Consider the following 22,546-nt stretch of genomic DNA (forward strand, 5'->3'; position numbering starts at 1 on the left):
TATTTTCAGTGCTTTCCAAATTAGCTTTAGGAAGCTCTGACACATTTACATATATATGTCTATCATGAAATCCAGGTCATGTTTTGCACTGAGTTGTAATTCCCAAACCTGCAAGATTTGACCTCTGTTCATTCCGTGTTTGGGGTATGTTTTGTGATGTTTACATCCATTCTCCTCCGTCTTCATCCTGGGAAGACTCCATAGGACTTTAAGCGAACAGAAACATTAGGAAAAATACATAAATATCAGGCAGATATAGAGCATCCTAAATTGTAGACAGAAGCTCTTTATCTTTCTGTCTGCACTTGAGCCTCTGACGGTGAAGGTCCACAGAGAATAAGTCACCCTCTACATGTTGGCCTGGTGCTTCTCTGACACGTTGAGGTGAAGATCCCACGTCTTCAGGTAAGGGCTTTGAGATGCTGACCTGGGAGTCTATCTTGAGTTACCGGATAATCTCTTCTTCCATGAGAACACTGAGTGTTTAGAATAACCTCAAAGGTTAGGAAATTCTACGTTAAGTTGGCAAGTCCTGCAGAACTTTCCAGAAAGTTTCACTTGACTTTCATGTTTAGTGGCCAAATTTGTGGCTTCCTCAAGTCAAAAATCATAATAAAATTCACTATTTTCCATCACTTCATTTGTGAATGTGACACTGTAGTCAAGCTGCTGGCTGCCGTGAAAATGCCAGGCATTTGTTGCTGGATTTTTTCCCTCAAGGGCTCTTGTTAAGATAGGACATTTTTAAGAATGACAAATGAAACCAATGAAATAGAAATCTGTTAATATACTACAGAGCCAAATGCTTGACCTGCCATCAAACTATTCCATCTAGCATGTGTCATTCTTTATACCGTCTATATATAAAACAAAGGCTTGCAAGAGCTCCATTTAAATTTCAAAAGCATCCCATCTGCCCACCTATTGAGGAAGACCCATTTCCTTCTGTTATTGTAACTTTCTTCACTTCTCTGAAAAAAGGCAGACACTGTATTGTCAAATCCTAAAAGCAGTTGCAGTGACCCTTCGAAAAAAGAACAGTCTTCCCCAGCTGTTCTCAATACAACAGACGCCCCACAGTAAGCCCTGACTTTCCAAGAAGAGTGGAATGTGTTGGTACCCTGGGAATATTCTCTAAAAGCCTGGTGCACAAGACTTTAATTTTACCAACTCACTGGACACAACGCGTACCTGACCACATCACTACTCCATAATCAGGCCTCACCTTGTGTGTATGGAGGACACCACACCTTTTGGACAGAAGGAAAGACTGATTCTAATAAGCAAAAGGTAGTAGGATGTGAACTGAGGACAATAAGGCTAGTTCACGCTGACTAAAGATTACCACATGCCTGACAGTGTGCAAACAAAGCACACTACATTCTATTATTATATATTATATATACATTGTAATGATTAAATAATTAAACATTCTATTATAATACTGCAATGCACCAAGTTTTTAAGAAACCAGTCTCTGTCCTCGCCCCAAATGTAAAGTAGCCTCCAGACACACATAGGAACTGTTGTTGTCAAGCCCCAGGCAATGTGCTAGGTGCTTTACATATATTTAAATACTACTTCATTATCCTCTATGGTCTCAGTTATCACACAAAGTTACATTTCTTCAGAATGAGAATCTCCCTTATTGTGAATTCATTGGTCACTTGACTGTTTTATTTCATTCAATCCCTTTTGCAGAAAGGGAAAATAAATAAAGCCTTACAAAATTGTCTGTGTCTACATACACCCAGGAACAGGTTATATATACATTAAACTTCTTCAGTTCAACACATTTTTATTACCATGTTCCAGGAGGTTCTGAATCATATGCTTATTTCCTCAGTTTTGTGGTTTTAAAAAACCATCAGTGTGGGTTGCAAATACTCAGCAAATAGCTGGTACATGCTCTCCCACTGCGGCAAAACAGGCTGGCTTGTGGGCACCCTGTGTGCATTGTTCAGCAACCGTTTCCTCTATAACTTACCATTTTCTGGCTCTTGCCCCGACATTCTGTTGAAAGACTTTCCAGGTTCCTTCCTTTTGCCATGCCTGTGGCTTTTCCATTGCCCTTATTTTGGGTTACCAGATTTAACAAATAAAAATACAGTGTCCAGTTAAATTTGAATTTCAGATAACGAATGATATTTTTAGTGTAAGTATATCATACTTATTAAACTTATACCAAAAAAAAAAAAATCATTGTTCATCCAAAATGCAAAGTGAAGTGGGAGTCCTGCATCGAATCTAACAACACTACTTCCTTCTCCGTCATCTGTGGTGTGTGACCCTCTGGCCTCTGAGCCTCCTTGAAACTCTCTTCTTTTGGGTTGTATCACATTTGTTGCTTTCCCTTGTTCTGCTCCTTCTGCCTGGTTCAGTGACTCTTGTAGTCTGTGTTGGGATCATAAGCAGGTATCCGTAGGCCTCTCCTTTTATCTCTATAAGCTTTCTCTTTGGTGAGGTCTTTGATTCCTATCACTTAGATCAGTGGATCTCAGAGTGTGATGCCAGACTAGGGACAGCACTGGCACCTGGAAACTGGACGGAAATGCATATTCTCAGCCTCCAACCCAGATCTACAGAATCAGGTCTGGGGTGGGGCCCAGCCATCTGTATTTTAAGAAGGCTTTCAGTTGTTTTTATTTTTTTTAAATTTTTTAACTTTTTATTTTATTTTTTGAGAGACAGAGACAGAGCACGGGCAGGGGAGGGGCAGAGAGAGAGGGAGACACAGAATCCAAAGCAGGCTTCAGGTTCTGAGCTATCAGCACAGAGCCCAATGCAGGGCTCGAACCCATGAACGCAAAATCATGACCTGAGCTGAAGTTGAATGCTCAACTGACTGAGCCAGTCAGGCGCCCCCAGTTGTTTCTGATGCAAGCTAAGTTTTGAGAACCACTGGTATAAGTGATCACTTGTAGCCTCTGGACTCCCAAATCTTTACTATTAGCCTCGATTCCACACCTAAACTTTCACCTAGCATTTCAAATTGGAGTGTTCTGTGGAATGTTAATAAATGAAAGAAAAGAAAAATAAATAAGTTGTATGGTCAAATGGGGTTTACGTGGTATTTCAGCATATCTTAAAGTTGTTTGACTATGGGGATCTATTACCAGGAGGTTGTGGAAAACACAACAGAGGGATGGCTTCATTGGAAACAGAGTAATCAAAATGGAATTCATTGTTGCCCCCGCTGAATCACCTCTACAACTCATTTCTTTCAAATAGCACCAACATTCTCCTAGTTAAGTAGGCTTAAAATATTGGATTTATGACTCATCTGCTCTCATACCCAATCAGCCTCTGACTGTTAAGACTCAGTCACGGTAGTACTGAAAGATAATAGACCTGGGTGACTTTTGAGGGTCGAGGAAGCTGCTGTTGCAGCTTATCAGAGTCAAGGCTCAGAAGGCGCCTCTTCACTGAGATGTGGAGACCAGCCCATCCACCCCAAAGGCAATTCTGGCTGATCTCAGTAACTAGCAGCAAGCTGTCCGGGGCAGCGGGTACACAGCTCCAGGGCTCCCCACAGAGCCACAGTGACATGAGGTCAAGCACTTAGGGACAGAACCCAAGAACCCAAGAGGGCCATGAAGAGCTGAGCAGGCCCGTCCTGGAGGAACTGAGCAAGAAGACAAGGTATTGAAGTAAAAGAAAATCAGAACATGCTTTGAAGAGCTGAAGACGCAGTAGATGACCCGGTTACTGAAATGAGCAGTCGTGGAGAGTCTGAGGCCCATCGTGGCCTACAAGTAGAAGGATCTCAGCATGGGGTGGCTGGGCCACACCCACACAGAGAGGATCAGGGGACTGAAGGGCTGAGGAACCAGGGAATCACCACTGGACCACAGCCATGAGTTTCGGCCATAACATAAATGACTTTCACATGAATCCATCTCCCAAACCCACCTTTTGTTATCTTTATTTACTATCTTCGTATCTCTTCTTTTATCCAGGGGTAAATATAGGGAAAGGGAGGCAAAGGGCAGGCAAGGGGAGTGGGGTATGGTGAGAGTGGAAGAGATTGCTGTAAGGGAGATCTTACTGAAAGTGCACAGCCTTGTCTGCGCGTTGGAATCATCAGAATCACCTGGAGAGCTTTAAGAGCTACATCTGGGTCCAACCCCCAGAGAGCTTGGTGCCACTTTCTTGTCTCTGGGTTAATGCTCCTCAAATTTTAAAGTGTGTTGGAATCCCTGTGGATCTTGTTAAACTGCAGATTCTGATTTAGCAGGTTTGGAGTAAGGCCTGGAAATCTGTATTTTAGCAAGATCTCAAGTGATGCTAATACCACCGGTCTGTGGATCACATCTTCTGCAGCAAAATCCACAGCAGAGGTTCTCAGAGGGTGGTCCCCAGACCACCAGAATCAGTATCACCTGGGAACTTGAGAGAAATGCAAATTCTCAGGCCCCCACCCCAGACCCACTGAATCAGAAACTCTGGGGGTGGAGCCCAGCCACCTGTGCTTGAACACCCCCTCTGGTGATTCTGATGCAGGCTGAAGTTTGAGAACCACTCTCATAGAGAATTTGCACAGGGAATAAAAAGCCAGAGGGAAGGGAGCTGATATTTGCTCTAAGGACAAAGTAATGAATTATCATGCAGGTAAGACAGAAACAAAGATCAGGTTTTGTTCTATTTACATTACAGTTAGGAACAAGCATAACCATTACGATAAAATTAAGACATCATAACTTTGAAAACTGCATGTATGTATTCACTTTAAAAAAAAGCTTTTTAAGGGGCGCCTGGATGGCTCAGTCGATTGGGTGTCCGACTTCAGCTCAGGTCACGATCTCACGGTCTGTGAGTTTGAGCCCCACGTCGGGCTCTGTGTCGGGCTCTGTGCCAACAGCTCAGAGCCTAGGGCCTGTTTCGGATTCTGTGTCTCCCTCTCTGACCCTCCCCCGTTCATGCTCTGTCTCAAATAAATAAATAAAGGTTAAAAAAATTAAAACAAAAAAGTTTTTTAAAATCCCCATATCATCACAAGTAGTAGAAATTATCTGGGACATTTTCGAGACTAGCACACTCACTACAAAGATGAGAGGGAAGGAGATATCAAACTGTGGCCTTTTCTGCTGAGGGCTGCTTGGCCCCCCCAGGGCGTAGCTGGTACAGATGCAGGAAGACAAGGCAGGAAGGCTTGGCCCTGGCGATTAGGAATAGGGAAGGGGATGCCAGCTGCTCTGCGGCCACAACATTGCTGGGGCCTTTGGCCAAAGGAAGTGCTGAACCCGGTAATGTTACTGCTCCGGTGTCACACTTACCCCACAAGTGCGCTTTGCCTGGGTTACAGTAAATAACTGACCCCAACCGGGCTCCCAGGCTCAGCTCCGCCAGTCGGTTTGGCAGGCTCCAGCTCCTGGGTACGTCAGTGCCCTTACCTCACCCTCTCGTCTTCCTCAGGGGCCCTTCCTTGACTCCCTTCAGCTCTGCTCCTCACTTGTGCCCTTTCGCTGCTGTTTTGTGTCTTCTGTGTTGTGTGGTAGCTCAGATCAGATGTCCCAGTCATCTATTCACCCAACCTGCGTCTTTGCCCCTCCACTGGGGTGAGGTTCTCTGACTCCTCCCTTGCTTCCCCCAAGTTGACTTCAACACATGTTGTCCACCTCCAAGAGATGCCGAGGGGAATAAAACATGGTTTGTCCTTAGGGAACCGGTGTTACAAACTCTGGGAACCAGTCACCGGCAAGGTAACATGCTAAGTGCCAGGAAAGAGAGTCACACCAAGCATTGCAAAATTGCCTGTGTACACTCAGCTCTCCTGGTCTGGCTGCCACTTTTTAGCCCTTAGTTGCACAGGCATCCATTCTTCTTCTTCTTTTTTTGGTAATGCTTATTTATTTTTAAGAGAGAGAGGGAGCAAGCACAAGGAGCGGCAGAGAGAGAGAGGGGTATAGAGGACCTCAAGCAGGCTCTGCACTGTCAGCACAGAGCCTGATGTGGGGCTTGAACTCATGAACCATGAGATCACAACCTGAGCCGAAGTCGGATACTTCACCGACTGAGCCACCCAGCACCCCATGTCCATTATTCTGTAAAAAGTATGGGTTGTTTTCCTGAGGAGGCAACAAGTAGCATCTGCCTCTGTCACTTCCTTATAGTTACACAGAGCAAGGGACGTGCTGAGCGCCAGGCCACAAAGCATGCCTGTGGAGTACATGCTTGCTTAATGACAAATGCTCCTGTGCTCCCAGAAGACGGGGATTTTTGGAGGCTGCTCAGAGTCATCCCTATGTATGTAATATTTAAGAGTTCAGAATCTTTAGAAGGTTGGCTCACAATGAAAAATCGCCTCAAGTCTATGTTTAAGGAAAGTCTTTATTTATTTATTTAGAGAGAGACAGCATGCACAGCGGAGGGGCAGAGAGAGAGAGAGAGAGGGAGACAGAGAACCCCAAACAGGCTCCACGCTGTCAGGACCCTCATGTGGGGCTTGATCCCATGACCCTAGGATCATGACCTGAGCCGAAATCAAGAGATGGATGCCTAACTGACTAAGCCATTCAAGTGCCCCTAAGAAAAGTCTTTTTAAAGCTCCACTTGTAACACTTGACCTGCACAACCATCCACACTTGTATCCGAAAAGCTTCCGCATACTGGCAAATGTTACTATTATACGTGTAGAAACTGTCAGGAGGGACCGTGTTCAAACATCTAACATGCTGCTCCCATGTCCCCTTGAAGACTTGTACAAGGGACTCTAGGTTCCCAGGAGGTGCTGTGCAATAGCTTCTTTGAACATTTCTTCAGAAGTGGAAATGTCTCATACAGAAAAGGAAGGAATGGGGCACCTGGGTGGTTCACGGTTTGTGGGTTCAGGCCCTGCATCAGGCTCTGGGCCAACAGTATGGAGCCTGCTTGGGATATTCTCTCTCTCAAAATAAATGAATACACTTTAAAAATTTTTTTTAAAAAGGGAGGAATGTCTCTGTGGGCAACACTAATGTGATACTCTGCAGGCCCATCTGATGTAAGGGATTTTGTTACCCTGTGAGCTAAACCTGGGTTAGTCTTGATGACACATGTACACATTTCAAGCAAAAAATGCCATTAAAAGGGTGATTGATTTGGATGCCATCATTACATGGATTTCTCTTTCTAGTGTGTTCTGTCATACGCTAAGTCCAGGCTGTCATATACACTTAGCATCTTAGTAAATATTTCCTGAGTGAATGAATGAAACACAAACCCTTCCCCAAGGCTGATGCCTCACCTAACAAAAGCACTGTGGCTTGCAGACAGCAGAGAGGGTTCGAGGGAACCTGGCAGGGACACCAGCACGTGTAGGGTGTGGGGAGTGGCCCTGGGGAACAGCCTCCAGGGAGGGTCCAGGAGTGAAAACCACACTCTGCAATGATCCCTGACCCAGCCACCCTGGGTCTTTCTAGGACTCCCCTCTCTTGTTACAGTCAATTGTCAATACACAAGGACACTCTTTGCTGGGATAGAGAACAATTTTAGATCTTAGAACAACTTTTCATATTTTTTTACCACAACCCACAGTAAAAACACATTTTATTTTCTGAACCAGGAATGACACCAGCCACTATATGATCGAAACAAGTTTCACAAGATGATAATTACCCTTACTACAAGTGATGGCCTGATTCCTCTATTCTCTTCTTGCCCCACTACTTCTTACAAAAAAAAAAAAAAAAAAAAAAGAAAAGAAAAGAAAGTGACACAGTCCAGTGATTTCACAGTCTAGTGATGGGTGAGACCAGCATTTCAAAAACAAGCAAACAGTGGTCTGCAGGAGAGATGGGCCTCAGACATTCCATCCCAGGGTCCACGCGACAAAAGAAGGGGGATCCTCCTCGCTCCAATGCCTGGGAACACACTTGGGTCACAGGAAAGCGTGATGTAAATCCCTCATCTCTCTAATCTGACCAAAAAAGCTCAAAGGAGAGGCCTTTGCTTCCATATCTGTAACATTTTACACTTAAAATATCAGTAAGGTTCTTAACCATGATCTTCCATAGGGAAGAGGCCTGGTCTGACTGCCCCAAAGCGACACTCACATGCGCGGAAAGACTGTGTGGCAGGAGCTCTGGCACGTCCCTACTTAGTGCTCCCAAGCAGAGGCAGTGGCATAAGGCTGGCACCTCCACTGTGAGAGCCCTGCTGTCTCAACAGTGTGGCTCAGGCCACCAGATTTCGCAAGAGTTCCTGAGGAGGGAGGATGGGGAGTTGGCTCTGTGGTAAGTCCAAGAAATGCTGGGTGAAACAACAATCTGGGGCTTCTGGTGTGATATGTGCTGTGGTGACTCTCAAGGAGGGGGCAGCTATGTGGTGCTTTCCCACCATATTTGACCACAGGGTCCTTTTTGCAAATAATCACCAAAAACTGCAGAACACAGTTTAGGGCCTGCTGCCCCCAGTGGCCACTATGTGCTTCTGCCGCTAGCTCAGAGAAACAGTGTAGAAGAGACACTTCTCTGCTGTACCAATTGAGGGCAGGGCCAGGGTGTTAGCATCCTTTATGGGGACTTGAAGGCACCCCTGTGTTTAGTTAATTACATGGAAACGTGACAGAACTTTGTCAGCACGTTGAGCAGAGTCTTGTTTTCCCCTTTACCATTTGTAGTTTACAACTCAGCACTCTGCGCCCTGCCCACCTCCAGGGGGCGCCATTCATATAGACTGTGGTGTGAACGAGGCCCCCTGGAGCTGGGTGAGGTGGCAACCGCAGCCCTCTGAAGACAGTTCTGTGTTTAACTAAAACACAAAACAGTTACAGAGCTGTTGGTCAGAATGCCCAAGACATTCTCCTTCACCCTTGACGGCATCCGTGGACCCTTGTGTTTTTTCACTAAGAGCAGTTTCTCAGGGTGGGAGTGGGTAAGAATCTTAAAGATTGGAGTTTGGACTCAGACCCACCAGTTCCTGTCTGGGAAATGTAAGATTCCGTTCCATTACCAATAAAACAGGAATGATGACAACTCTTATCCCACCAAGCTGAGGCAAATCAGATCTTCATAAATGTCATTAGTAGTCACTCTGTCAAGAAGCCAAGTCCTGCTGCAGCTCCCTGCTCTCAGGCTTCCGTGCCCAGGTTTGTTACCTCACGGCAATGGCGCCCGGCAAGCCCCATGGGCAGTGTTGGGGACAAGTGGGTTGCAACACAGTGCATATGAACAGCAGTTCTGAAAGACAGTGTTGTCCCTAAACTCTATGATTTGTTCTGAGCCAGGAGTGAGGCGGCTGCACATTGGCTTTTACCCAGAATTCCTTTCACTTACTTCTAAACAATTTTGCTACCTTATATAGACATTAAGTAATTTCTTGAATAAAAACTCTTATTATCCTGGGTTCCTTGTATAGGCACCATTATGTGTATATCCAAAACATAAAAACAAAATACACCCCTGATCTCAGAGGTGACAATTTTCATGGCAGCATCTCTCTTATTACCCAGAAAATGAGCAATCCTATTTCCAAAGTCTAGGAGAATGAAGACTTAGAAAACCTCCCAGAGCACATTTTGTGATGTGGGATTTCGTGAGTCTGAAATGAACATCCTTGAGGGGGGAAAATGGAAGGTGGTTAAATTGCATACCTTGGTTTTAAAAACGAACATCATGCTGACATCTTGTTGACATGATGTTGACATGTTGACCAATTGCAGAATGTTGACCACTCTTCCCAACTCTTCCTGAGGGCATCAGTACCGCCCCCCACCCCCTGCCCCCTTCAGTCCTGATTTCCCTACAGACCTGTCTTCCCTGAAGTCTCAGCATTGTGGGACAAGGCGACTTGCTTGGCGGTACTGGTTGACGACGTCTGTACATTGGCGCTGGTCTCTGTGTAGCCAGCAGCGTCTCCTCCCATGTCCCCCTCGGTGTCCCTGCTTCGGCAGAAACTTCTCTGTCTGGACTGTGTAGCCAGCAGCAGTTTCCAGGCCGCTGCTCTGTACTTCTTTGAAATGAGGTTGTAGAGGATCGGGTTGATGGATGCACTCAGATAGAAAAGTTGCAAAGCAACAATGTTAAAGTACTGAGAGAAGTTCATCATCCGGGAATCTTCTGTATTTATGTAAATGATCCTGCCAACGTGGAAAGGCAACCAGCACACTATAAATGCCAGAACCACCACCACTGCAAAACAAGTCACGGGCACCAGAATTAGCTAAAGCATCCGAAAACAAATGAGGGTCCCCAAGATTCCATCTCAAGTAATAAGTAACAGCAAAACAAATTAGATACCACTTGTGCCTAGCCAAATCCCTACCCCGGAAAAACTACCAGGCTGCAGACAGCATCGATATTTGCTTTAAAACTGCATATATGTGTTATCAAGGCTGGACATAAACCAGAAGGAGAAATTTCTACTAACAAGCTGTTCTGGCAGCCTTCCTTCCACAAACCTACTTCAGAGACATGTTCTCTGCACTCCTTTGGAAAGAATTCTGCAACAGGTCTGCACAATCTTTGGTTTTTTGATATGGGTATGGTTCACTTTAGCCTTCAGGATAACTGAACGTTAAGTTTAAAAATATTAGCTTAATGTGATCTGCCTCGTCTCCTCAAGGGTACTGTGAATAATTCACATCTGCGGCATCTAACAGAGGCCGGCAGTTGGTTTACCCATCCTGATCAGCGCAGCTCACTGATCCAGCGGCTTTGGAAAATCATTTCGGCTTAGCTGACCCAGGCATCCCACCCTCAGGGGCATCCTGGGGTTACCCAGAGCTCTTGGAGGACTGGAGACGGTTTTCTCTGGAGACGGGAATGACACAAGGAATTGTAACTACAAGAGGAGCTGGGAGACCAGGGGAAGGGGACGCAGCCCGGACCGTGGGTTGGTGTGTTTGGAACAGACGTGGCGCCACTTACGCAGGACGCGGACCGTCTGCCGGTGGCCCTTCTCGCGCCCGGAAGCGGCCGGGCCTCGTAGCGGCCCCCGGCTCCTCCACAGCTCCCGGCCGATGAGCCCGTAGAGGACGCTGAGGCACAGAAAGGGCAGGAAGAAGTAGGCGGTGGTGACCCAAAGCATGACGCGAAGCGCGCCTAGCTGAGCCGGGCTGGGCCGGCACTCGCGGCTGAACAGAGCCGCGGCCGCCGCGGCCTCGAGGCCCGACGGGGGGGACAGCGGTGGCGCTCGCGAGGACCCGGGGTGCGACGGTGGCGGCGAGGTGCGGGGCGAGGGCGTGAGCGGGGCGCTGCCGTTTAGGTCCGGGACCGCGTCGAGGCCGGGGTCCTGCTCGACGCCCACCAGGAAGAAGAAGGGCCCGGCGGAGAGCAGCGCCACCGCCCAGAGCGCGGCGATGAGGGCGCGGACGCGGCGCCGGGTGACGAGGACGCGGGCACGGAGCGGGCGGCAGATGGCGAGGTAGCGCTCGACGCTGAGCGCCGTCATGTGCAGCAGCGTGGCGTAGGTGCAGCCCTCGCCCAGGTAGAGCGAGAGGCGGCAGAGCAGCTGCCCGAACACCCAGGGCCGCGAGCGCCAGAGGCGGTACAGGTCGAAGGGGAGCCCGAGCAGGATGAGCAGGTCGGATACGGCCATGCTGCCCAGGTACAGGTTGGTGGTGGTCCGCATGTCCCGGTAGCGCCCGATCAGCAGCACCGTCACCACGTTGCCGCTCACCCCGACGGCGAACAGGCCCAGGCACACGGCGGTCACAGGCACCAGCGCCTCCAGGGGGAAGGGCGAGCAGAGGCGCTCGTCGCACGGCAGCAGCGCGCCGTCCGCGCGGTCCGCGCCGGCGCTGCTGTTCCAGGGGCTGCCCATGGACGCGCCGCGCCGGCAGGGCGCTCGGACGCGCTCGGCGCCCTTCTGCGCCGCCGCACCTCCGGCTGCCCCGGGGGCTCGCCGCAGGGCCCCACTGGCGAGGCGCTTCCTCGCGCAGCCCGCACGCAGCGGCTCACCCGCCCCTGCCCGCGCTGCCCGAGCTCTGCGGCCTCGCGCGCGGGGCCGCGACTTTGCAGGGTCCGCTTTGAGGCCCTCCCTAGCGGGCGGCGCGCAGTCTCCGCCCCCGGCGACCGCCCGCCCCACTCCCGCCCCCCGCCCGCTCCCTCTCTGCCCGACGCGTGCCAGGGAGCTTCCCTCCCCACCGACTGGAACACGGGAGTCGGCCACGGCGCACGAGTCCTGTCCCATCCGGGGAAGCGGTTGCGGAACCCCGGTGAGGTGGGTTACTGACCCCAGCGGAACGCGGGCGCTTTGGTCACTCGAGTACAGAGGGGGACCTTCTTAGGGCCCTCAGCTGGTGGCTGTGTTCAGGCGGTTAGGAAAGGCTGCCTCAATACTAAGTAACAGGAGAGGAGTTTAGAACAGAACCTAGAGTCCCTCCTGGGTTCTAGTTGTGCGCCTACAACCGGATGGTCTTGGGCCAGTCCCAGCCTCGTTCAGCCCAGGTCTCCTATTCTCTAAGTGTTCGAGTAGGGATGGAGGGAGTTGACCAGATCACTTCACCCATCCCTTAAAACCCTGAAATCGGTGGGCGTGACCATGTCTACTGGTTTCAAAGAACAAGGGTTAAGTATTACATGTATATTTGAATGCTTAAATGCGTTGTGTTGTTCCTATGTAGAAAATATTTTATAAACCAAAAAGCAGAGTATTTGCCAACACTAGGAAGAATTAAAATTCTGGGGAAGAGACTATACAGCTGATGCACGAGTCGGTGCGTGGTGGTATTAATGATAATAGCTGATGCGCATTGAGTGTTTAGGATGTGTTTGGCCCCTTGCTTTCTATTTAACCCTCATGTCTGTGGGAGCTCATTTTATCCCTGAGCAAAGTGGGACTCACTGAGATCACACAGGTAGCAAGAGGCAGGATGGGGATTTGGACTGTGGTCAGCCTGATTCCAGAGCCTGCGGGCCTGATGTGCCACCAAATCAGCTCTACCCCTGTCCAGCTCCACCCCCTAGGGTCTTTGGAACCCTTTAGTCCCCAAAGCATCACAGATTGCTCTGGACCTTTTCTGCTGAGTTCTGCATCTCTGTGTGGATGGATACATGGCTAGCAGTTTTCCCACCCATCCTTCTGTGGTTTTAAATCTTCAATTTCTTCTCCCAAGGTTTACTTCTCCTTTCTGGAACTTGGAACTTCACTTCAACTGGAACTTGGCTTTGCCCTAGGGACACGTTTCCCCCGCTGGCTTAGAGGAGGGGAACCTGTCACCTTGTGCATCACTGCTGTTCCCAGCCGCCCTGACACCTGGCTCTATATCTAACTTTCTCTGACTCTGCCTTTTCCAGCCCCCTCCCCCATCGCTCACCCTCATTCTTGAAGATTTTGATGCCTGACCCTCACTCTCAAGCACTCCTCCTGATAAAAATCACACCACACACAGGAGTCTTGCAATGCGTCTGTCACTCCCTGCTATGGATGAGCTGGTCTTCTAGTGCATTCCAGGCAGTGGCTCCTGTGGACATCCCTCACACCCGAGCATCACCAGGACCTCCTCCATCTCAGTGTCAGTCATCCGCTTTCTGAACTCCACCCCTGGCTTTCTAGCTTTCTGGCTTTCTCCCTTTCTCCGATACCTCAACTCTTGGAATCCTCCAGCCACACTGGGACCTCCAGTAGGTTGCCCCTCCTACCCTTTCCTTGTCCCCCACTTGCCTCAAGTCCTCACTTCCCTCCTTGACCCAATTTAGACTCCACGAGCAATCCTAATCACTCGCAGGCTTACACCCTCAACTCCTGTGCTCTCTTCCCTGTTGTCGTGCACGTCTCCGTGACAAGAACACAACCACAGTCCTGGTTAAATCGAATCCTCTGCCTACTCCATGCCCACCCCCAAAGAGCCGTTGAGTTGTTTCACTTGAAAGTCACCACCCCTGACGGGGCTCTTCATGTTTCCTTGGCCATCCTCATTTCTCTTGACACAGCAGGGACATGGCAGGGCACATGGAAGCGTGACTTTGTGGGCTGCACACATTCCTATCATGCTGTGACTGTTGCTGTAGCCATTTTCTCTTGGTCCTTGTTTCTCAAGAGAGACAGGCTCACCATGGTGATGATTATCAAGGGCGGTGGTGGAGAGGGAGCGAGTCCCTGTGAAGGGTGACTAGGAAGAAGGTATAGGACTTGGGGAAAACCCTCCTGGAGATTCCAGTACCCCTTTCTCAGCCCCAGTCGACAGTCCCTGGTCAAGAATGACCATTCTGGCTCCCATGATGCAGCAGCTCCCTCTGGGCCCAGTTAGACGCCCCTTGCCATGCTCTGTCTGCCATGCTGTGGCTGGTGGCATCTTCTGCATCCATCAGCCACAGGAGCACACCTAGCTGTCTCAACGATGCCACATCCGGACTTAGAGAGCTAAGCAGCCCCTACTTGAAGTGTCGTACTACCCTCAAAGCTAAGGAGGTGGTGACACATAAGCCACGTGTCTCTGTCTCTGGCCCACATAATAGCAAAAACCTCAACATGTTAAGGGGAAACTGTAAACATTGTTTATGGTGCAACTGCTTTGAATTGCAACATCTGGGAAGACCTACAAGTACTACCTCTGAGTACTCTTCTCCTGCCTTCCCTTCTTCCAGTTTTTTCAAAACACCAGCTGCCCTTCACGGTTCAGTTGGGCCCAGTCAGAATGCCCCACGGTGGCCATGTCCTACAATAAGGAATACTCACCTAAAGTAACAAGGAAACATTTCTGGGCACCCTCATCCCTATATTCATCTTCTAGGGGGACGGAGTTGTTATCGCTGGCTGTTTTTACCTCTTGGGGGGCTGAAGAGGCATAACTTTCTGTCTTAGGAATTAGGAATATGAATGTTCTTACTCTGTTTCCAGGGGATGGGATAGAGATAGAAGGAAGTCTATCTTGGGGAAGATATTCTGTGCAGGGGGCAGTGGGAGGGGTTTCCTCAGGGAACCTTGCTGAGAGATGGAGGGTGTGCAAGCTAGGGTCAGAGCTCACCACTCGGGGGGTAGAGACCACCACCTAGAGGGTGAACCGGGGCAAGTTACTTAATATCTCTGAGCCTCCGACTCCTCATCTGTAAACAGGGTTGCCAGTACTGGGACCACTTCATTGAGCTGTTCCAGCAAGAAAATATAAAGCCTTAGCCCAGTGTCTGGCGTGTCGCAATCTCTCTATAACCATTGGTTATTATTAATCACAGTAATAACGAAAGAGGATTCCCTTGGATCCAGATGAGCCCCCATCTTCTTCTTTCTTTGGTCAAATCGCATGCTTTCTGACGCCACACCTGTGCCCCTGCTCTTAGTTCTCCTTCCATCGCTTTCTGTTGAAAGTCTAATCCATTTGCCTTTCCAGGGCAAAATGTTGCTATTTCTAGGTCAGGTTTCCCAAGCCCTTCAGTGGGATGTGTGTGTGGTCTCTGATGCCCTCAGACCTCTTGTTAGCTCCCTGAGACCCCGACATATCGGGTTGAGGCATAGTGAGCAAGCAGACTGTTGCCTCACGGGAGACCTGTCCCCCTGCTACAGCCTCTTGCGCCAGCGCAGGTGGCTGGGGGTGGGCCCACTATAAAGGGCAGGTATGCAGGTGGGGTGCGTGGTCAGTGCAGGACACGTTATGCTGCCTGAATTAACAGCCTCCAAAGACCAGTGCCCTGACATCTCACACATTTGTTTTTTGCTCTCCAAGAGCCTGTCTCGAGTGTGGGGGACAGTCTAGAGGTGTTACCTCTATTTGGTGGCTCACTGTTCTAGGCTGCTTCAGTCATATGGCCTCTCCATATGATGCTCCCATCGTCTCTAAGGCAGGGGAAGAGAGAAAATGAAATGCTTCTGCCTGAAAGTGACTGTGCCAGCTGTAAGCTGCAGTGTCCGGGCTCCAAATCCACCCTCCTGGGGTCCCGTAAACTATTCATCTCCTTGGCCCACCTGCTCTCTGTTAGGCTTGTCAGCAGAGGGGCTGGAGGGCAGGGGGAGAAGACACTTGCTCCTTCCTGTTCCTGTTTCTTTCAGTGTCATCGCACAATGGCTCTGTGTCCTACCAGCAGCGCTGGCTTCAGTCTCCAGCTCCTTTGGACACAAGCAGAAGCCCCTCCAGCAGCAGCAGTCAGGCAGCCGCTCCTCCTCAGAGGTCTGGCTCCCACTTCCTGGGGGATCCTCCTCTAACCTCATAGGTTCTGATACCCTCAACATCTTTCCTTTGTCTCCAGCCTAAAGAGTGGCAGCTTTTCCCAGCAGTTATTACCTCTGTGTCACCTGTTTGCTTTTACAGTCCTCTAACACTTGTTACACGGATGCCCAATGTTAAATGATCCTTATTAAATACCTAGTGCAGCATCTGTTCTCCTGACTGAACCCTGATGAATACAGAGGTGAATGTCTTTTCTGCTTCTGTTTCATTGGCCAAAGTCACCTGGCCTCTTCCAACCTCAGCGGTATGGGGGTGGGGGTGGGGGCGTGCCCTGAAGGAGGAGAACCAATATTTGGCCAAGGATTTTGTTTTGGCATTCAAACTATGTGGTCCAGTAACTATTACCACATAACAAAATTTCTGACCACTCAGTGGCTTTGGACAACCATTTTATCGTGCTAATTCTGTGGGTCAGGAATTCAGGGATGGCTTGTCTTTGTTCCATGATGTCTGAGACCTCAGCTGCAAAGATCCAAAAGCTGGGAGTGGCTTGACAGCTAGGGGCTGGCATCTCCTGAAGTCTCATTCAGTCACCTGTCTGGTGCCTGGACACAGGAGACTTGAAGAGTGGGACCCCTGACTGGAATGCTTGCATTATTCTGCACTTTGCTTTTTAACTTAATTGTATTTTTCTCTCCTTTAAGAGTGTCAGGGAGAGAATGATCCATGAGTAGATAAAGGGATACTCTTGAGGGTATGTACATTATTTTAAAAAGTGTACATGAAAACAGAATATTTGAAAAGCTCTTAAAAATATGAGGCATTCTCATCACCTATACTGATGGTAAATGGTTAGGTTACAGAATGGTTTTAGGTTTTGGAGAATCATTTCTTCTGTAATCTGTCTGATTAAGCCACCACACACAGGAGATCTTCCTATAGAGAATGTTCACGGTGAGGACCATCATGTGACCCATGGAGTTCGAACATGATGTATAAAATTCCTTTTCCAAACCACAGGAAAAAAAAAAAAAAAAGACATGCAACACTGTTAATCGGTATCAGTCTTCTCAAGGCTGGATTCATACTTAGTTGCCTTTGTGAAGTGATGTCCCTATATTCAAAATCGCTCTTCCCCAGCCTAACGTTTTAAACTTGTGGTACCTGCAAAGATGAGAAAAAAAAGGGAGGCAAACCAAGACAGACTCTCAACTAGAGAACAAACTGATGGTTACCAGAGTTAGACAGATACGGATTAAGGAGTGCACATGTGAGCACCAGGTGATGTATGGAAGTGTTGAATCCCTGTGTTGTCTACCTGAAACTAGTATTACACTGCATGTTAACTAATTGAAATTAATTTTTTTAAAAAATATTTGAGGCAGAGTGCGAGTGGGGGAGGGGCAGAGAGAGAGGGAGACACAGAATCCAAAGCAGACTCCAGGCTCTGAGCTGTCAGCACAGAGCCCGATGTGGGGCTCGAACCCATGAACCGTGAGATCATGACCTGAGCCAAAGTCAGATCTCAATCGACTGAGCCACCCAGGCAACCCTGAAATTTAAATAAAAGCTTAAAAAAAGGTTCATCCCCATTTGAGATTTATGGATGGAAATTTTAACAGGGGATAAGTAAGAGGGTACACAGAACTTTCAGGCATGTGCAAGAATTCTCAGGCATGAGTTGAGCTTTCTGGCATGGTATTGTAGGTGGGCATGTTGAACTCCCTGGTGGAGGAAGACCTGGGGGCAGATGACAGTGCCAGTATGAGGAAGGTGCTAGGCCCCTGGAGGTGGGAGAAAGAAGGTACTAGGAAATAGACAAAGAATGCAGGAAAGGCATGGAGAGGTCAGAGATTTCCTTTCCAATGAGAACTTTACCTGAGAGCCATCTTTACTTATATATGTAAAGGAAGCAAGATATCTAGAGATTTGCACAAAATCAAGTCACTAGGATAAAGCTTCTAATTTTATTCTTTAATCTACTGGATGTTACCTTCTTGAATATGGGGGTTTTCTCATGCTGAAGAGTTGAATACTGCTAAAAACAAAACAAAACAAAACAAAAAACCTGTTGTAAGACCATTGCAAGAAGGGAGAACTTAACATTTCTTTCTCTGAAAGCAGCGGCAAGTAATGAGTGTTTATGAATACAATAAACATATCTCAAAAAAGAATGATACAACTTTTATTTTCCATGGATTTTAAAGACACTTTTGCTACATAGTTATGTATTTTTATGAGATTATACTTTTTCATTTGTATGAAGTTCAACCTTATACAATTTTAAGGTGATATGTTTGGTAGTGTATCTATAATCTTTAAAAAGTTTAGAGTTTTTGGAATGTACAGTATATGAGGTAAAATCAAGATTACATTAAAAATTGTTTTCTCCTCTGCACTGATTTTGCAGCGAGGCTCAAATGGCAAGTACACTATTAAATGACATTTACTATCAAAAATAGGAGTTCATTTGAGTTACTATGAAAAACATAAGCCACTGTAACTGCCACAGTGGCATATTTTACCATTTTAGACATTCAACTATATAGAAATCTCTGGGCTATTACACTCAAACTCATTTGTACTGCCAAATGTGGCACTTTTAAGAAGTTTCTAGAAAATAATCGCAATCACTGTTGTTTTGGGGGAAAGTTAGCCTATACATGAGATTAAATTTAAATAAAATGTAAACATACAGTATATTATAGTGACAGATCATTCTTAACACTTGGAAAGGCCAAGTTTATCCATTTCTTTTTTGAACAAAGGTTAATGTTTTTTTCTACAGCACAGATCATTTGACATAAAACAATTACAATACATGCCCATTTCTAATATAAGAGAAATTCTTCAGAGATCTTCAAAGCACAAAACATAGGTCCTGTTTTCAAAGACTGACAGAAGTGCTTAGTAATCACTAAAATGCTACCCTCAGCAACTAAAAATTAGTGATTCACTATCCTAAAATTCAAATAATAAATTAAAAAGGCTAGTTACAAGTGTTTTACAGATAACAGATGTGATAAAACAAGAATTTTAGATAGTTTCATTACAAACTATTATTACTGGCAGTCATTGACATCTATGCAAGATGTACAATGTGATACTTGACAAAATTCAATCTGATCATCCAATAACTCACAAATGCAAGCTCACAAAACATTAATGAATTATGCAATTGCAAAGTGCTCTAATGCAACATTAACCACATGCAATCAACAATTTGGAACAGTATCCAGACAGACATTACATTAAACATTAGTTTTTCAAGAAAGAAAGCAGCTTGAAGTTTACTGGTGCAAATTAATTTTGTCTTCAGATTTGGTGCCCCAAACAAAAAGGTTAGGTTTGATTATGAATTCTGATGGTGATGGCAGTAGTTATGGGAGAAGCAGCAAAACTTATGGGAGTTCTTCAAAATTAGCCTGTACCAGATACATGGAGTGAGTGAGTGTGTGTGTGTGTGTGTGTGTGTGTGTGTGTGTATTTTTATACTTGGTATGTGTAGTTTATATATATGCCGTATATGTTCATGCGTATGTCCTTATACACACACATATAGTTCAAAGGCTCACAAAAACCAAATTAAGTAGGTTTGAAATTCAGAGTTGAGTATGATTACTTTTTAAAAAGTATCTATAAGCCCTCTGTTCTCTTCCATGTTCTCAAGACTTGAAGAGGTGCTTTTTAAGTAAACATTAAAATATTTTTAGGCCAAGTAAACTGTCTGTGCTTTCTTTAAGTGACTTATCTGTGAATTCATGAATATATACTTGTAATGAAGAACTCCACATTTATCAAACAAGAAGTTTCTTTTTTTCATGCATATTCTTTCATCCAGTTTTTGTCTGCTAAGCCCCTCCAGTTATTCATCATAATCCCACTTACCAAATAATTAAGACAAATGAGGAGGTAGAAATATAGCACTAGATTGCTTTCACAGCATCAGACTTTAACATTTTTTTTTTTATAGCATGTTAGTGTAAATTTTCATCATTTTGAATTTTTCACTAGGTAATATCTTTAAAACAAACAGATCAGGTTGTCACTGTTACACTCATGCTGACTGGTCAATATACCAATTATATATTGTTGCCTCTTAGAAAATATGTTTTACAAGAAGGCATGTAAAAAAAAAAAAAAAAGAAAAGAAAAAAGAAAGAAAAAAGTCCCAACCAAAAACCAAAAATTGCTATTTCTGTGGCTTGCATTCTAATAAGGTGCCAGCCTCTACCTAATGATATAAGCATTGAAAATGGCAAAAAATGATGTATTATAGTCTCAATGCCAGTGCTAAATGCCACTGTTTTTGTAAAAGCAATACAGAAATAATTTTAGTACATGACAAAATAAAATGTAATACAGTATTAAAAAATAAAGTTATATTTTCACTTGATTACAAAGTACTGAATGATAAAGGCAATCAAAATGGAAAAGAAAGCAAACAGCACGAGGATGACTGCGGCACACTGCTCATCACTCAGTGCCCGCCGGGTCCTCGTGCTCTCCACAGTGTCTCTGTCGGTGCTGGCTGGTGGGTCAGTCCTCTGAGAGGTGAAGAGCACTGTTGTGCTGTAGGGACCTACTAGGTCCTGATGCCCCACAGGGTCTTGGCACTGGCGAATGGCACACACACGGAAACGATATTCACAGTTCAGCTGAAGGCTTGAATACCGGAATGAAGAGTCGGGACCTTTGTAAATCTGTTAATAAGATGGTAAAGAAGGATTATGTGTGAAGGCTAGCAGAAAACCTATTTTACAACTGGCTAGTTTTAGAAGTATTTCTGACATGAAAGCTAGTGGAATGCCACTCCTTTAAACTTTTTAATGACATTTAAAAAATACCTAACTTTACATTAAAGAGCTTATCCACCGTTTAAGGGCAAGAGAAACTGGAAAAGTGAGGATGTGACATCCATCCTCACAGAACTTACAGACCAGTTAAGGAGAGATTTGCCTCCAAAGTAGCTACAGAACAAGCTAATTCAGCCCACGGGCATTTCCCTAGTTTCTTCAACTGTAAGAAGTCAAACTTTTGTGAAACCATTCCATGAAAAGAGAAACCATGCTCCTTCATTATATCTTTGCAAAAGTGGTTTCTGTCAATTTCAAACATTTGCTGAAACAATGAATGAATGAATAAGGGGAACTTTCTATAGGTGTCTATGGCAAATTGTTTCATAAACTTTAAATCACTTACAAACACAGAATTGGATGTTAAAATTCAACTCCTCTGACCATCGCTTAGAAAGGAAAGAACAAGAATAGAATGCCATGGATTTTCAAGAGAGTGTGCTAATGATTCAGTGTTATCTACTGGAACTGATCACCCCTGGGTCCAAGCACTGTTTTGCTACTTCACACTCCATGTGATCTTAGACCAGTTACCTTAGTACAGTAAGCATATTATCTTGTATGGCAATTGTAAGAATGAAACAAGTATTTGTGAAAGCACTTAGCACAGTGCCCAGCACATAGCACATGTTCAATATATGGAAACTATCGGGGTTCCCTGGGTGGCTCAGTTGGTTAAGCATCTGACTTCAGCTCAGCTCAGGTCAGAATAGGATCTCACAGCTCGTGAGTTTGAGCCCTGTGTCAGGCATTCTTTCTGCCCCTCCCCTGCTTGCATTCTGTCTCTCTCAAAAATAAGCATTAAAAAAAAAAAGAACTATATGGAAGCTATCATTTCTACTAATGAGTTCCTTCCCTCATTCTATCAATGAGAAAACCAAGGCTCATTAGTGACTGCCCAACTGAGTTTTTCCAGCTACTTGGTGGGCTGTAAGTTGGATCAACCCAAACCTGAGGTAGCATTCTTTCAAGCAATTTTAGCTGCCTCATTTGTATCTATGTTGTAAATCTAATTTTTACGTATTGATTTGCTTCCGAAGGAGCAAGGTAAGAGCTTTGTCTCATTTTGTGTCTTTGGAATCCAGCACATAATAGGTAAAGGACGCTAGATTAGTGAATTATTGACCATGTATACGTCAAAATGTATCAGTGGATGCTGCGAATATATAAAGGAGCTTTTACTGAAGGAAGTAATACTTAGATGATGAAGCAAAGAAAATGATAAATATACATTAGTTCTGAGGATGCAGATGAGCAATACAAGGGGTGTAAATGTAGTAATGTTCATGTCTGGACCGTGGTAAAAGGAGTAACGTCAGTAAATCAGAAGACAGTATTAGAAAGCAGTGTCAAAAAGTACACATACGATGAGCCCAAAATAGTAAAAATAAAAAATATGTATTTGTCATATGTATATAATGGGTGGCATTTATTTGTCTTTAAAATTTTCTTTACTTTCCATTTGTCTCCAAATGGGCATGGTAATACAGTTACAGGAAAAAATTCAACAAATGGTATGAGGGTGATAGGTGAAGAGATTTGACAAACAGGAGGAATATGTTCAGAACACTAGTTGGAAACCGTGGTATTTGTCTATCTATCTGTCTATCTATCTATGTGATATTTAAACAGTGTTTGAGGACTCTTAATCATAAAGCTGAATGAGGGA

The 22,546-nt window shown here is 45.9% G+C and overlaps 2 protein-coding genes across 5 annotated transcripts in view; both read right to left on the reverse strand.

Annotated features, from left to right (window-relative positions):
- Positions 1 to 9,714: 9,714 nt before the first annotated feature.
- Positions 9,715 to 11,745, reverse strand: MLNR (motilin receptor). Its single transcript, XM_049646900.1, has 2 exons — positions 10,848 to 11,745; positions 9,715 to 10,109 (listed from the first exon to the last, which is right to left on the reverse strand). The coding sequence occupies exons 1-2, from the start codon at positions 11,740 to 11,742 to the stop codon at positions 9,721 to 9,723; spliced, it is 1,284 nt and encodes a 427-aa protein (XP_049502857.1). The 5' UTR covers positions 11,743 to 11,745; the 3' UTR covers positions 9,715 to 9,720.
- A 6,439-nt stretch (positions 11,746 to 18,184) lies between these two features.
- FNDC3A (fibronectin type III domain containing 3A) overlaps positions 18,185 to 22,546 on the reverse strand; it is a 143,664-nt gene continuing 139,302 nt past the window's right edge. For all 4 annotated transcript variants that reach the window (XM_049646901.1, XM_049646902.1, XM_049646903.1 and 1 more), the window contains one exon: positions 18,185 to 20,724. In XM_049646901.1, coding sequence (XP_049502858.1) covers positions 20,410 to 20,724 — 315 coding nt within the window. In that variant the 3' untranslated portion in view covers positions 18,185 to 20,409. The remainder of the gene's footprint in view (positions 20,725 to 22,546) is intronic.

Source organism: Panthera uncia (genome assembly GCF_023721935.1).
Source record: "Panthera uncia isolate 11264 chromosome A1 unlocalized genomic scaffold, Puncia_PCG_1.0 HiC_scaffold_16, whole genome shotgun sequence".
NCBI lineage: Eukaryota > Metazoa > Chordata > Mammalia > Carnivora > Felidae > Panthera > Panthera uncia.

Bases quoted from the DNA above. Each gene is read 5' to 3' on its own strand.
- MLNR (XM_049646900.1), bottom strand. From the start codon at position 11,742: ATGGGCAGCCCCTGGAACAGCAGCGCCGGCGCGGACCGCGCGGACGGC. The intron at 10,110-10,847 runs GTAAGTGGCGCC...CTTGTTTTGCAG, and splicing joins GCAGACGGTCCGCGTCCTGC to TGGTGGTGGTTCTGGCATTT.